At 40.4% G+C, this 12,500-nt stretch overlaps 1 protein-coding gene and 1 long non-coding RNA gene across 3 annotated transcripts in view; one reads left to right on the top strand and one right to left on the bottom strand.

The window, feature by feature from the left end:
- LOC143137667 (uncharacterized) overlaps positions 1–12,500 on the bottom strand; it is a 71,998-nt gene that overhangs the window by 49,083 nt on the left and 10,415 nt on the right. The window lies entirely within an intron of this gene.
- The window catches only part of LOC143131367 (uncharacterized), a 7,516-nt gene continuing 4,704 nt past the window's right edge, over positions 9,689–12,500 (top strand). The window contains exons 1-5 of the mRNA XM_076291298.1: positions 9,689–9,754; positions 9,863–10,089; positions 10,176–10,397; positions 10,775–10,948; positions 12,156–12,368. Of these exons, the coding sequence (XP_076147413.1) occupies positions 9,689–9,754; positions 9,863–10,089; positions 10,176–10,397; positions 10,775–10,948; positions 12,156–12,368 (902 nt within the window). The remainder of the gene's footprint in view (positions 9,755–9,862; positions 10,090–10,175; positions 10,398–10,774; positions 10,949–12,155; positions 12,369–12,500) is intronic.

Genomic DNA, 12,500 nt, shown 5'->3' with positions numbered 1-12,500 from the left:
TTGGTAGATTGAGTAGGAGTGTGTGTGTGTGTGTGTGTGTGTGTGGCTAGATTGAGTAGGTGTGTGTGTTGGTTGATTGAGTAGGAGTGTGTGTGTGGCTAGATTGAGTAGATGTGTGTGTTGGTTGATTGAGTAGGAGTGTGTGTGGGGGGGGGGGGGGTAGATTGAGTAGATGTGTGTGTTGGTAGATTGAGTAGGAGTGTGTGTGTGTGTGGGTAGATTGAGTAGGAGTGTGTGTGTTGGTTGATTGAGTAGGAGTGTGTGTGTGTGTGTGTGTGGGGGTAGATTGAGTAGGAGTGTCTGTGTGTGTGTGTGTGTGTGTGTGGGGGTAGATTGAGTAGGAGTGTGTGTGTCTGTGTGTGTGTGTGGGTAGATTGAGTAGGAGTGTGTGTGTGTGTGTGTGTGTGTGTGTGGGTGGGTGGGTAGATTGAGTAGGTGTGTGTGTTGGTAGATTGAGTAGGAGTGTGTGTTCCCATTTCACCCACTCCTCTTGTCTGCATATGTGTGTGTGTGTGTTCCCCATATTCTGATGAGGATGTTATCTCTGTATGTGTATGTGTGTGTGTGTGTGTGTGGGCGTATGTTTGTATTGACATACTGTGTGTGTGTGTGTGTGTGTGTTTGTTTGTGTTGACATGGTGTGTGTGTGTTCTCATGTTCTCTCTGTATGTGTGTGTGTGTTCTCATGTTCTCTCTGTATGTGTATGTGTGTGTGTGTGTGTGTGTGTTGTTAAGGTGTGTGGGCGTGTGTTTGTGTTGACATACTGTGTGTGTGTGTGTGTGTTTGTTTGTTTGTGTTGACATGGTGTGTGTGTGTTCTCATGTTATCTCTGTATCTGTGTGTGTGTGTGTTTGTTTGTGTTGACATGGTGTGCGTGTGTTCTCATGTTATCTCTGTATGTGTGTGTGTGTTCTCATGTTCTCTCCTCTTGTCTGCAGATGCCTGTGATCTCACACTGGACCCAAACACAGCACACAGATATCTCTCTCTCTCTGAGGGGAACAGAAAGGTGACACGTGTGGATAAGGAGCAGCCGTATCCTGAACACCCAGAGAGATTTGACTCCAGTTATCAGGTGTTGTGTAGAGAGGGTCTGACTGGACGCTGCTACTGGGAGGCTGAGTGGAGTGGATATAGAGCTGATATATCTGTGGCCTATAAAAGCATCAAGAGGAAAGGGGGCAGTGATGACGTCACAATGGGAGGGAATGCCAAGTCCTGGAGTCTGAACTGCACTGATCACAGATACTATGTCTGGCACAATAATAAACGCACTGACATACCTGCCCCCTCCTCTGACTCCAGAACAGTAGGAGTTTACCTGGACTGGCCGGCCGGCACTCTGTCCTTCTACAGCGTCTCCACTGACACACTCACCCACCTGCACACGTTCCACTCCACATTCACTGAGCCCCTCTATCCAGGGTTTAGGCTTTATTGGAGGTCCTCAGTGTCCCTGTGCAAGATCACATGAGCTCCTCCAATAGGTACATCTACCTTTACAACCTTTTTCTCTCTCACTCTCTCTCTCTAATTCAGTGTGTGTGTGTGGTGTGTGTGTGTGTTTGTATGTTGTCTCTCTATTTCTCTTTCTTTCCCCCTCCCTTCTTTCCTCCCTCTCTCTCCTCCAACAGGTACATCCACCCCCCCCCCCCCCTCACTCTCCCTCAGTCCCTTCGCTTCCTCTTTCTCTCCGTCTCTCATTCTCCTCCTTTGGGCTGATTTTCAGATTTGTGTGTGTGTGTGTGTGTGTGTGTGTATGTGTGTGTGTGTGTGGTTTGTATGACACTGTAATGTAATACAGGCTTGTAGGCACAAGAAGCTCTTTTACAAACAACTTTAGTAAAGAGGGTATTTTTGCTTTGCATCAGATTGAATGATGCCCACTGGCATATCACACACATCAAGCTAATATAGTGTGTGTGTGTGTGCGCGCGCGTGTGTGTGTGTGTGTGTGTGTATGGTTTATTTGTTTTTTGTATGATACTGTTTTCTATTTAACAAACTGCCAAAGACTTAAATTCATCAAGTCAGACATTCCAACATTCCACAGTAACCACGTAACCGTAGCAACATCCATTGTGATGCTTGATCTGTGGCCCTGGCAGTGGAGCAGGGCTTGTTGCTATGACATTAGCTCCAGCTTTGGCCCATAGACTGTATAAAGAACTGCAGGAACACCAGTCACACACACTCCTGTTCAAACACATGTGTAATGCTGAGATGCTGTTTAGATATTGATATGTATATTCTATTATATAATTACTGTTCTGGTGAAACTAAACAAATGCTGATATTGCTTTCTTTATATTATGCTCTTCTCCTAACAAAATGAATGTGTGGATTATAAGTGTTTCAACAACAACAATATGATGTATTCTGTTCTCCCTAAAGTTTAGTTATTTGTTGAATTTCTTTGAAAAAGTATTTTCTAATCTGAGGTGTCAGTGGTTCTATATACAGTATGTGTTGACATAGAAAAAACATGCTTGTTTTTCTGACTTAAAATATGTAAATAAAATGTGTTTCTGACTTTTAAATGTCTGAATAAAGATTCTGAAAAGGAGATGTGATGAACCTGTTGTCAGTTGATTTGTTTAATTGTTTTCTATGCCATACCAAAACAGAATATATGTGATTTTTATTTTGTGATTTCTTTCTTTTCTTCAAACTTCCTTTTTCTGTAGTTGGACATGGCATGCATTGACCACCAAGGTCATCTCTCTATTCAGTGCAACACTGTACCAGATTAGATTAGTGTATTGCAGTAGTATAATAACTAGGGCTGTCAAAATAACACATTAACTTTGATTAATTAATTACAGAAATATTAAGGCATTAAAGAAAATAAAGCTGCTTAATCACATTTCGTGGTGACATTTCACACAGTGCAGTGTGGCTATAGTGACTGAAGGACGCAGACGAGAAAGCTGCTTTGAATGAAACGTTTAGCCTGTTTTATAAGAACGCCCAGACTAATCCTGTTGACAGGAGCATCCATCTACTATTACTGCAGTAAGGAATTCCCATTGCCTACCATGGGAGTCCGTCAAGTCTGAAATATCACCAGAGCATGTTTAATAGGTAGCCTGGCTCTGGTATCACCTCAATGCAAAGCAATCTGGAAGTAGGCCTACAAGTTAGCACACCTCTTGATGATGATAATGCTAGCTGCCAGCCTTGTTAAAGTTACTTTGCTAACGTAGTGTATTGTTTGCTTAGCCTATAGGCAGGGGTCGGCAATTACGTTTGGACCCGGGCCAATTTTTTTTCAGACAATGGCATCGCGGGCCATAGCTTTTGTAATGGGGGGGGGGGGGGGGGGGGGGGGGTTATAGGCCTACTATTTAAATTATGAATCATTATATTATATTAAAATAAACATCATCTAACTTTTAAAATGCATTTAATTTAATTCCATTAAAAACGTTTATTTGCTTATGTGCGCTGTTTTTATGCCACCTGCTGCATCTCCTGTCGTCTCTCATGAAACAGGCGACTTGCCTACCAACTTGCCGTAACTAATGTGTACAAATATTATTCTTTTGGATGACGTGTAAATGATTAGCTGAACATTGCTATATGCTAGTTATCGATGCAAAATGTCGTTGTCAAAAGCCTTGAAAAGAAAAATTGATTCAGAATGCAGGACCTACAAAGAAGAATGGAAGCAGAGGTATGTGTTGAGCCTGCCTGCATTTATTAATGCCAAGCCTATTAATTTAACGAAACATAGGCTATTTTTGACCTTGCCCACTGGAAGAGGGAGACAGGACACTTTTGTTTTTTTTTTTGCACAAGATTACGCGCACTCGCGTGCCAATACCGTTCCGACCTGTGCGTCATGGATAACTGCAAGGATGTTCCACCTGTTGTTTTGTCACTTTAGTAGGACTATCATCTATACCTCAATAAATGTTTTGAAATTGATGGGATTGCTGTAGGCCTTTTTTTCTTTTTAAAAACATGGGGTTAAAAAAAAATTCATTTTTTTTTTTTTTTTATTTAAACAGCAAATTAACGTCATCTCGCGGGCCAGATAGAATAGATGGCGGGCCAAAATTGGCCCGCGGGCCACTATTTGCCGACCCCTGCCTATAGGCCTACCCTACGACTGACTAACTAACTAACCGACAAACTCCCTTACTAAATTGACTAAATTTGTTGCACACTTGAAAATGTCTTCAAATGTATGTTGAAGGTGGTTACATTTATTTCCATTCCAAAAACTTCACACATTGCATTTCGATTCGCACTTGCAGGCTATGCTGCTTTTTTGTCTCGTTTTCTCAGAGCCCTGCGTTCTCTTATCCTGGACTGCCACCTACTGGATAGAAAAGGTAACAACCTAGTAATTACGTGAACAAAAATCTACAACATGTTTGAATGGCCAAAAAAGGATAAATCATGGGGTGGTATACCACACATTACCTTGGTGTTAGGGTAGCTTACTCTGCACACGCCATTGACAGTGAGTAGTAACTTCAGTCATTTGCATCATACAAAAAATCTGACACCAGGAACTACGCTGATGCCTGAGCCAAAGGGGAAATTAATAAAAGAGAGACGTTGAACTTTAAAGTCTATAATGTTGTTGTATAATGTTGGTTTGGCTCTTCATTGATTCACTCATCTGCCGAAATTGATTTTAAGATAAGTTCATAGCAAAAATGGATGCATGCGATTAATTCAGATTAATTAATCACAGAGTTTGTGGGAGTGGAAGGGAGTTCCAGAGTTTGGGGCCAGCCACGCTAAAAGCCCTGTCACCCATGGAACGGAGATGTGCAGTGGGGGTGGATAGGAGGTGGGCATCAGTGGAGCGTAAGGTGCGGGTAGGTTGGTAGGGGGTCAGGAGGCTTGAAAGATAAGAGGGTGCAAGATTATGTTGGGCTTTGAGTGATGTATTTGATGTGAGAGTCAAAGGAAAGGGTAGAATCAATTGTGACACCAAGGTTTTTGACTTTACAGGTAGAGGTGGTGAAGTAGCCAGGGATGGATAACCAGCCTGCGCTCCCGCACCAGCAGGCTCAGGTACAGCTTCTTTCCAGAGGCTGTAACACTGCTGAACAAAACTTCACCTCCTGTCCTGCATTTGCACTTTAGCTGTTACTAGTTTACCTGTTTACTTTTTACTACTGCACTGTTTACATTGACTGTATTGCACTGCTTACCTGCTTACATTACTCCTACTACTCTGTTTTACCTATGACTTTGCACTGCCAACACCCCATACTATATATTATATTTATATATATATACATATATACATATATTTAGGTAACACTCCAAAAAGAGGTGCCATAATAAATAGCAAACTAGTAATTACCTAACCCTTTGTTAATATTTGTTAATTGTTACTAAAATATCTATTTGGCACAAGTTAATAGTTTTTTCATCATTAATTAAATATTAGTTGTTTGCATAAAATCTGTATGTTAATGTTTTAACAAATCTATTAACTAATATTGTATTAATATATGTTAATAGTTAACTAAATATATTTTTGGCACTAATTAACAGTTATTTCTTACATCATTTAAATGTTTATTTACAAACTATATGCTAATATAAAAGTTAATGACATATTATTATTTATCTAGCTTTTCTGATTAGCTTTGTGGATAATTTATGGAATTTATGGTTTATGGCTTTATGGTCTTGTGGGGTGTATAAGGCACCCTACTGCCAGTGGTTGGTTGTGTGAGAGTTTGCGCTCCTCTTCTTCCACTTCATCCTTATTGGATACCTCTGTGGTTGGCTGTCCTGTAATTGGTGACTCTCTGTCTAGTGTTTGAAAGTAGTGTACTCTTTGCCTTTGGAAGTACTATTTGGTTGCTGCTTGAATTTGGTGAAATTCAGGGGAGGGGGGTGTAACAGAGTTAGAAATGTAGTTCAGTGTTTGTATGTGATTTTTGACGTAATTAAGCAGCTTTATTGAGATTGGTATTTTGGAGCTCCCTTTGGAGAAACACTATACAGCAGCTCTGCTGCGTTTTGTCCTTGTATTGTTGCCATAGCCGATCAGAAGCGGTATGCTTTGCATTGCGTAGGTTGACTGTATAAAGCTCTCCCCACTTTGTTTTAATTTTGTAACTGTAAAATGTTGTTTAAGTTGAAAACTTAAGTTGATATATCACCTGTATTATGTTACTTTACATGTGTTGTTAAGATTTGGGTGCAATTCTAGCAACTTAGAGAACGTTTATTAATGTTTTCATTATGACCACGAGTACACACTGAGTCTAACGTGACTAGCTGTAAACTCCGCTAGCAACTTTCCATGCATTCAGTGTAGTTTAGCTTAGTGTGCATGGAAAGTGCAATTCAGTCTAGCAGGAAATGAATGTACATTTAGTTTAGCATTATGTTTATGCATTACCTCCGTATGGTCTACGTCTGTGAGTGTTTAGTGAGTCTCAGAATATTAATACACTGTCGTTCTGTGCACCTGAACATTCCAAGTCGCATGTCTCCCTTGCTAGTAGGGCTGACAGTGATGGTATAGGAATGATGCATGTAATATAGCCCATTCAACTACTTGTTGTTTTGTTTTAACTTTTCTTAAAGGAATAAATGTGATAAGCCAGTTTTGGTCTCAGTCCCTTCACCGTCTGACTAGTTATATATTACTAATATATTAATAAAGCTTAACCAACTTTATTATAAGGGTCCCCCATACTGATAGTTATATATTACTAATATATTAATTAAGCTTAACCAACTTTATTGACCTCTCCAGAATAAGTCCCGCCTCCGTAACTTCCGTATCCATCCAACTTCCGGGCGTGGATTGTCTATGCCTCTATGGGAAATAACATGGCGTTTCGAAATATCATACCGGTAAAACATCTGTAGGTAGCGAAGTTGAAAAAGCTGGTGGGCAGATTGGCCTACACACTTCTGCCATCTAGTTTCCACTGGATTTTTTGATTGTCGGTGCCGTTTAAGTAGTATACTATAGACTATAATACTTAAACGGCACCGAAAATCAAAAAATCTTAAACGGCACCGACAATCAAAAAATCCAGTGGAAACTAGATGGCAGAAGTGTGTAGGCCAATCTGCCCAGCAGCTTTTTCTACTTTGTCACCTACAGAGTTTGACAGGTACGATCTTTCAAAACGCCATGTTATTTGCATAGACAATCCACGCCCGGAAGTTGGATGGATACGGAAGTTAGGAGGCGGGACTTATTCTGGAGAGGTCTATTATAAGGGGCTCCACACTGATAGCTATATACTACTAATATATTAATTAAGCTTAACCAACTTTATTATAAGGGTCCCCCATATTGATAGTTATATATTACTAATATATTAATTAAGCTTAACCAACTTTATTATAAGGGGCCCCACGCTTATAGCTATATACTACTAATATATTAATTAAGCTTAACCAACTTTATTGCAAGCGGTTCCGGCGCCGACAACAGTGGCAGCATGTCAAGGTAGCTCCGTGTTTTTTTCTTGAATTTCCCCTTGGGGATCAATAAAGTATCTATCTATCTATCTATCTATCTATTGTAAGGGTCCTATGGAGAGTTCGGTTCATATTGGGATAGGCAGAAGCACAGTTTAATAACAATTAGTTAAATAATAATAAGTCCTTAACTTTTCTATTAACATAGTTTGCAAATAAACATTTACCATTTAAATGATGCAAGAAATAACTGTTAATTAGTGCCAAAAAGACATTTAGTTAACTATTAACACATATTAATACAATATTAGTTAATAGATTTGCTAAAACATTAACATACAGATTTTATGCAAACAACTAATATTTAATTAATGATTAAAAAACTATTAACTTGTGCCAAATAGATATGTTAGTAACAATTAACAAATATTAACAAAGGGTTAGGTAATTACTAGTTTGCTATTTATTATGGCACCTTATTATGGAGTGTTACCTACCTTGGTTATACATGTAATCTGAGGTAAAGGCTACATAAATAAACTGTACACTAACCATGCTGTTTGCTAACACACCATTATATAGTAGCCTAATTTTAAACATGTTTAACTAATAAGCTATGATATCTATACAATACAATTAGCAATAATTGTCATAGGTAGTAGGTAGTTTAGGTTACATACTGTATCATGCCAACATTATAGCTTAACGGATTTATATAGAAGCAGATCTTAACATTGTGAAACACATGGCCCAGTTTTCAGAAACTGTCACATCAGAGAGTGGAGTAGCATCAGACCTCATCCTCCTCTTTGTGCTTATATACAGCAGTTCAAAATAAAAAGCAAACCATGTTTAGCCATTTTGACTGAAAGGTCATCTTATTCTGTTTTATTATATTAGGCTCTAGTTATGATAAGAGGCACATATCAAATGTCTCCTTCATGTAGATAGAGATGATAGAGAAGATGTGATTGAGGATGATGGAGGCTCTAGTTATGATAAGAGGCACATATCAAATGTCTCCTTCATGTAGAGAGAGATGATAGAGAAGATGTGATTGAGGATGATGGAGGCTCTAGTTATGATAAGAGGCACATATCAAATGTCTCCTTCATGTAGAGAGAGATGATAGAGAAGATGTGATTGAGGATGATGGAGGCTCTAGTTATGATAAGAGGCACATATCAAATGTCTCCTTCATGTAGAGAGAGATGATAGAGAAGATGTGATTGAGGATGATGGAGGCTCTAGTTATGATAAGAGGCACATATCAAATGTCTCCTTCATGTAGAGAGAGATGATAGAGAAGATGTGATGGAGGATGATGGAGGTGAAGAGAGCAGGGGGTATGGCTGCTCTGAGCACAGTGAGCACATGACACAAGAGCAAATAGGCAGAGCAATGCACAACAGCTTTTGCCAGAGGATCCAGGACCATGGGCAGATCAATTAGCAAATGATCAGAGAGACCCCACAGTACGCATGGAGTCATGTCATGTAGCTTAAACGTAACCTTAGCAACCACAGTAGAGTAGGCTAGAGCATGCTGGGAAATGATCAGAGAGACACCACAGTACGCATGGACTCATGTCATGTAGCTTAAACGTAACCTTAGCTGCTCTGAGCACAGTGTGTGTGTGGAGGGGGGTTATGTAATCATGCGCTACATATCATGTAGTTTAGATATGTGCACTTTGTGGGTATTGAACCATCGATTTGGGTAGCCTGCTACTTACAGACAGGTCATAGCCGAAACAGCTGAGCCACATTTACTGTACGTGAAGGAGCCGACGTATTTCACTAATACACTTTTAATTACTTAATGACTTCAGTGACTATAAACACAAGGAGTGTTGATTTAAGGATCTCACAAATCAGTGATTGTGTCATGTGAGCACTTCAAATTATAAACAAAACAATCAAATTAATAGCAAATAGGGTACTGGTGCATTTACACAGTCCATAACATTTAAATGTGTGATTGAAGGTTAATATTTAATGAGGTGATTGCTCGCCACCTGTTCATGGTTGAAAACTCTATTTAAGTCCATTTTTGAGGTTGATCTTGTTCAGACACCATGGCACGCAAGCCACAATTCACAAAAATAGAACTGGAAATACTTATAGATGAAGTTCAACAACATAAATAAATGTTATTTTCCAAATTCAAAATTACTAACTCAAAACAAAACACGTGGCAAACCATTACAACTAAAGTGAATGCAGTTGGGGAGGGGTGCAGGAGCGTAGAAGACATCCGCAACAAATGGAAGGACTACGCCAGTGTGACAGAGGAGGGCTGCCGCCAGAAGAAGGGAGCACCATAGAACTGGTGCGGGAGTAAATACAGCAGCTTCCCTCACACCACTGGAGGAAATAGTTCTGGGGATTTTGGGGCCAGTGGCACTGGAGGGCATCTCTGGTGGGATCGACTACCCAGTGTCCAGCGGCCCTCCACCACATCTTCCTGCCACTGGAGGGCATCTCTGGTGGGATCGACTACCCAGTGTCCAGCGGCCCTCCACCACATCTTCCTGCCACTGGTTCTATGCCACTGGATCTCCACACCCAGGGTCCTCGCCTGCTCCTCAGAGAAAGGACTCCCCATCTCCTGCTCCCTCCTACTGTACCTATAGTGAGGAGCTCCATCTCCTGCTCCCTCCTACTGTACCTATAGTGAGGAGCTCCATCTCCTGCTCCCTCCTACTGTACCTATAGTGAGGAGCTCCATCTCCTGCTCCCTCCCGCACCAGGTTCAGAGGAACGTTCCTGCGGCGGCCCTCCTCCAATAGTCCCCATCTCCTGCTCCCTCCCGCACCAGGTTCAGAGGAACGTTCCGAGGTCCTCGCCTACATTTTCCCTCCAATAGTCCCCATCTCCAGTCCCCTCCTGCACCAGGTACAGCACCACCACCTGCTGAAGCACCATCACCACCAGAAACATCACCACCTCCAGAGTTTCAAAATCTGGCATCGGTAGCATATATCACCATGGCTGTTATTTGCAATCAGGCACGAGGCCAGAGGCCAAGTACAGTGTGTTTTACATGGTGCCTGAACATTTATTTAGAGCACTGGAGCAGTTCTGTAGTCTATTGATATTTTCTATCATTTTTAGAACTATTAATAATAATGCCTATTCTTAAAGTCCACTGCCCAACAATGTCATTTAGGTGCTGAATAGATATAGTGCTGATAGGAAGTTTTTTCAGTTACATTTTGACATCTGTAAAAACAAATGTGTCTAAGGAGGAGTGTGTACTAATTCAATAGATATCTCCTCCACACTTCGCATCACAGTCATCATATTCAATTGACTAGAGTCTCTCTCTCTCTCTCTCTATCTCTTTCAGGCTCTCTGATTGTCTCATCTCAGAGAAGGGTTGTGGTTTTCTTGCTTCAGCTCTGTCTTCAAACCCCTCCCATTTAAAACTGCTTGATATCAGCTACAATCATCTTGGAGAATCAGGACTGAATCTGTTATCTGCTAGACTGGAGGATCCTGTCTGTAAACTGGAGATACTGAAGTATGTTCAGAAAGAACCCCCATTGTTGCACATTTAAACATTTAGCACGTTTTCATGCCAGGAATAAACCGTTTTGAATCAGTCTATTGCCCAAATTCCGTCTATGTCAACATTCCGTTTAACCTGTTTACAAGCAAGTACAATGTCACATTTTGAGCATATTGCTGTTTACATAGCAATTGACATTATTCCAAATAAGTCAGTGACGCAGCCTAATAGGCTCCCAACGTCCTGACGTAAATCTCCACTGGTGGAATTCCCTCTTTTGGCTGCATAATACAACGGCTTCAGGGTCTTCCACCTATATTTCACTTGTTCAAGCGTACGTCGATAGCCATCCTCATCAAGTTTTTAACAAAACTTTTTAAAAATGTCGCTATTACGACATTTTCTCCCGTCGATGAACTCCATGACGTGCATGATGGCAAGACATAAGTTTGTCTACTCGTCTTTCCAAAAGTGTGTGCGTTGTTTTGCCATGATTAGGAAAGTGCCTGAGAGACAATTGGTTCATGTTATCCTAATTCTGTGGGAATTGAGCATGCACAGGCCTACAACACTCTTCCTTCTGGGAGCATATTCCGTTTAAAGTGTTTTCATGACCCAATATTCCGTTTAAAACAGGCATATGCTTTGGTTTATTAATAAACTGAATATGGCCTTTTTCGGTTTATTTCAATCAGAATAAGACAAGACACGCATATTCGGTTTATTCCCAATACCTCGTGATACCTCCCTGAAATGACTTTTTGCAGGTTGGGATGTCTGCTAAACCTAACACGTAGACTAGTTAACAAGGAGTATTTTTCTTGAAAGACACTCGTTTGAACGGCCATCACTAACGTTAACGTAAAGTCTGTCGGTCTCCATGAACTTTTGAATAACAAAATACATTTCCTACTGTAGTGTCTCCATACAGAACAACAGTACATTTGATTGGCAGATACCATAATCAAGGAAAAGCGGGAAACCCAGGAGTAAATGTGCTTCTAATGTAATTCTAGTGTTGTTTACAAGTAGGCTACAGTATGTGTCCTGTTACTGTTACTGCAGAAGGACTCTAGTCCTCACTACAGGCAACAAATGAATCATGAATCAATCAATAATCAGCAAATCTAAATGCAGCATCAACTGTTTACACTGTTTACCATTTTCTGTGCATTTCACTAAATGTAGTCGATTTGATTCAAAGTAACCTTGCATAGTAATATGTTGAGTTCTGTCATAATTCTGTCAAATGTTGTTGCAGATTTGCTGACTGTAAACTCACAGATAAATCCTGTGAGATTGTTGCTTCAGTTCTACAATCACCAAACTCCCTGCTACAGCTGGACTTGAGTGACAATGATCTGGGGGATTCTGGAGTTCAGCTTCTCTCAAAAGGACTGTCCAGTTTTAACTGCAAAATACACACATTAAGGTGGGTATACATCTTATTATCATCTTAGATTTCCTGATTAGGGAGAAAAACCATGACAATATAACATCAATTGGTCAGAACCAAAAAGTATCTTTGAACATGCTGAACCTTATTGCTTATGCTTAGAGTTTC

This window comes from Alosa pseudoharengus, unplaced genomic scaffold (assembly GCF_046254945.1).
Source record: "Alosa pseudoharengus isolate Yale_2024_CS ecotype anadromous, Long Island Sound unplaced genomic scaffold, YU_APseudo_1.1 YU_APseudo_1.1_scf_1, whole genome shotgun sequence".
In the NCBI taxonomy this organism is placed as follows: Eukaryota; Metazoa; Chordata; class Actinopteri; order Clupeiformes; family Clupeidae; genus Alosa; species Alosa pseudoharengus.
This window is presented reverse-complemented; position numbering and strand designations above follow the sequence as displayed.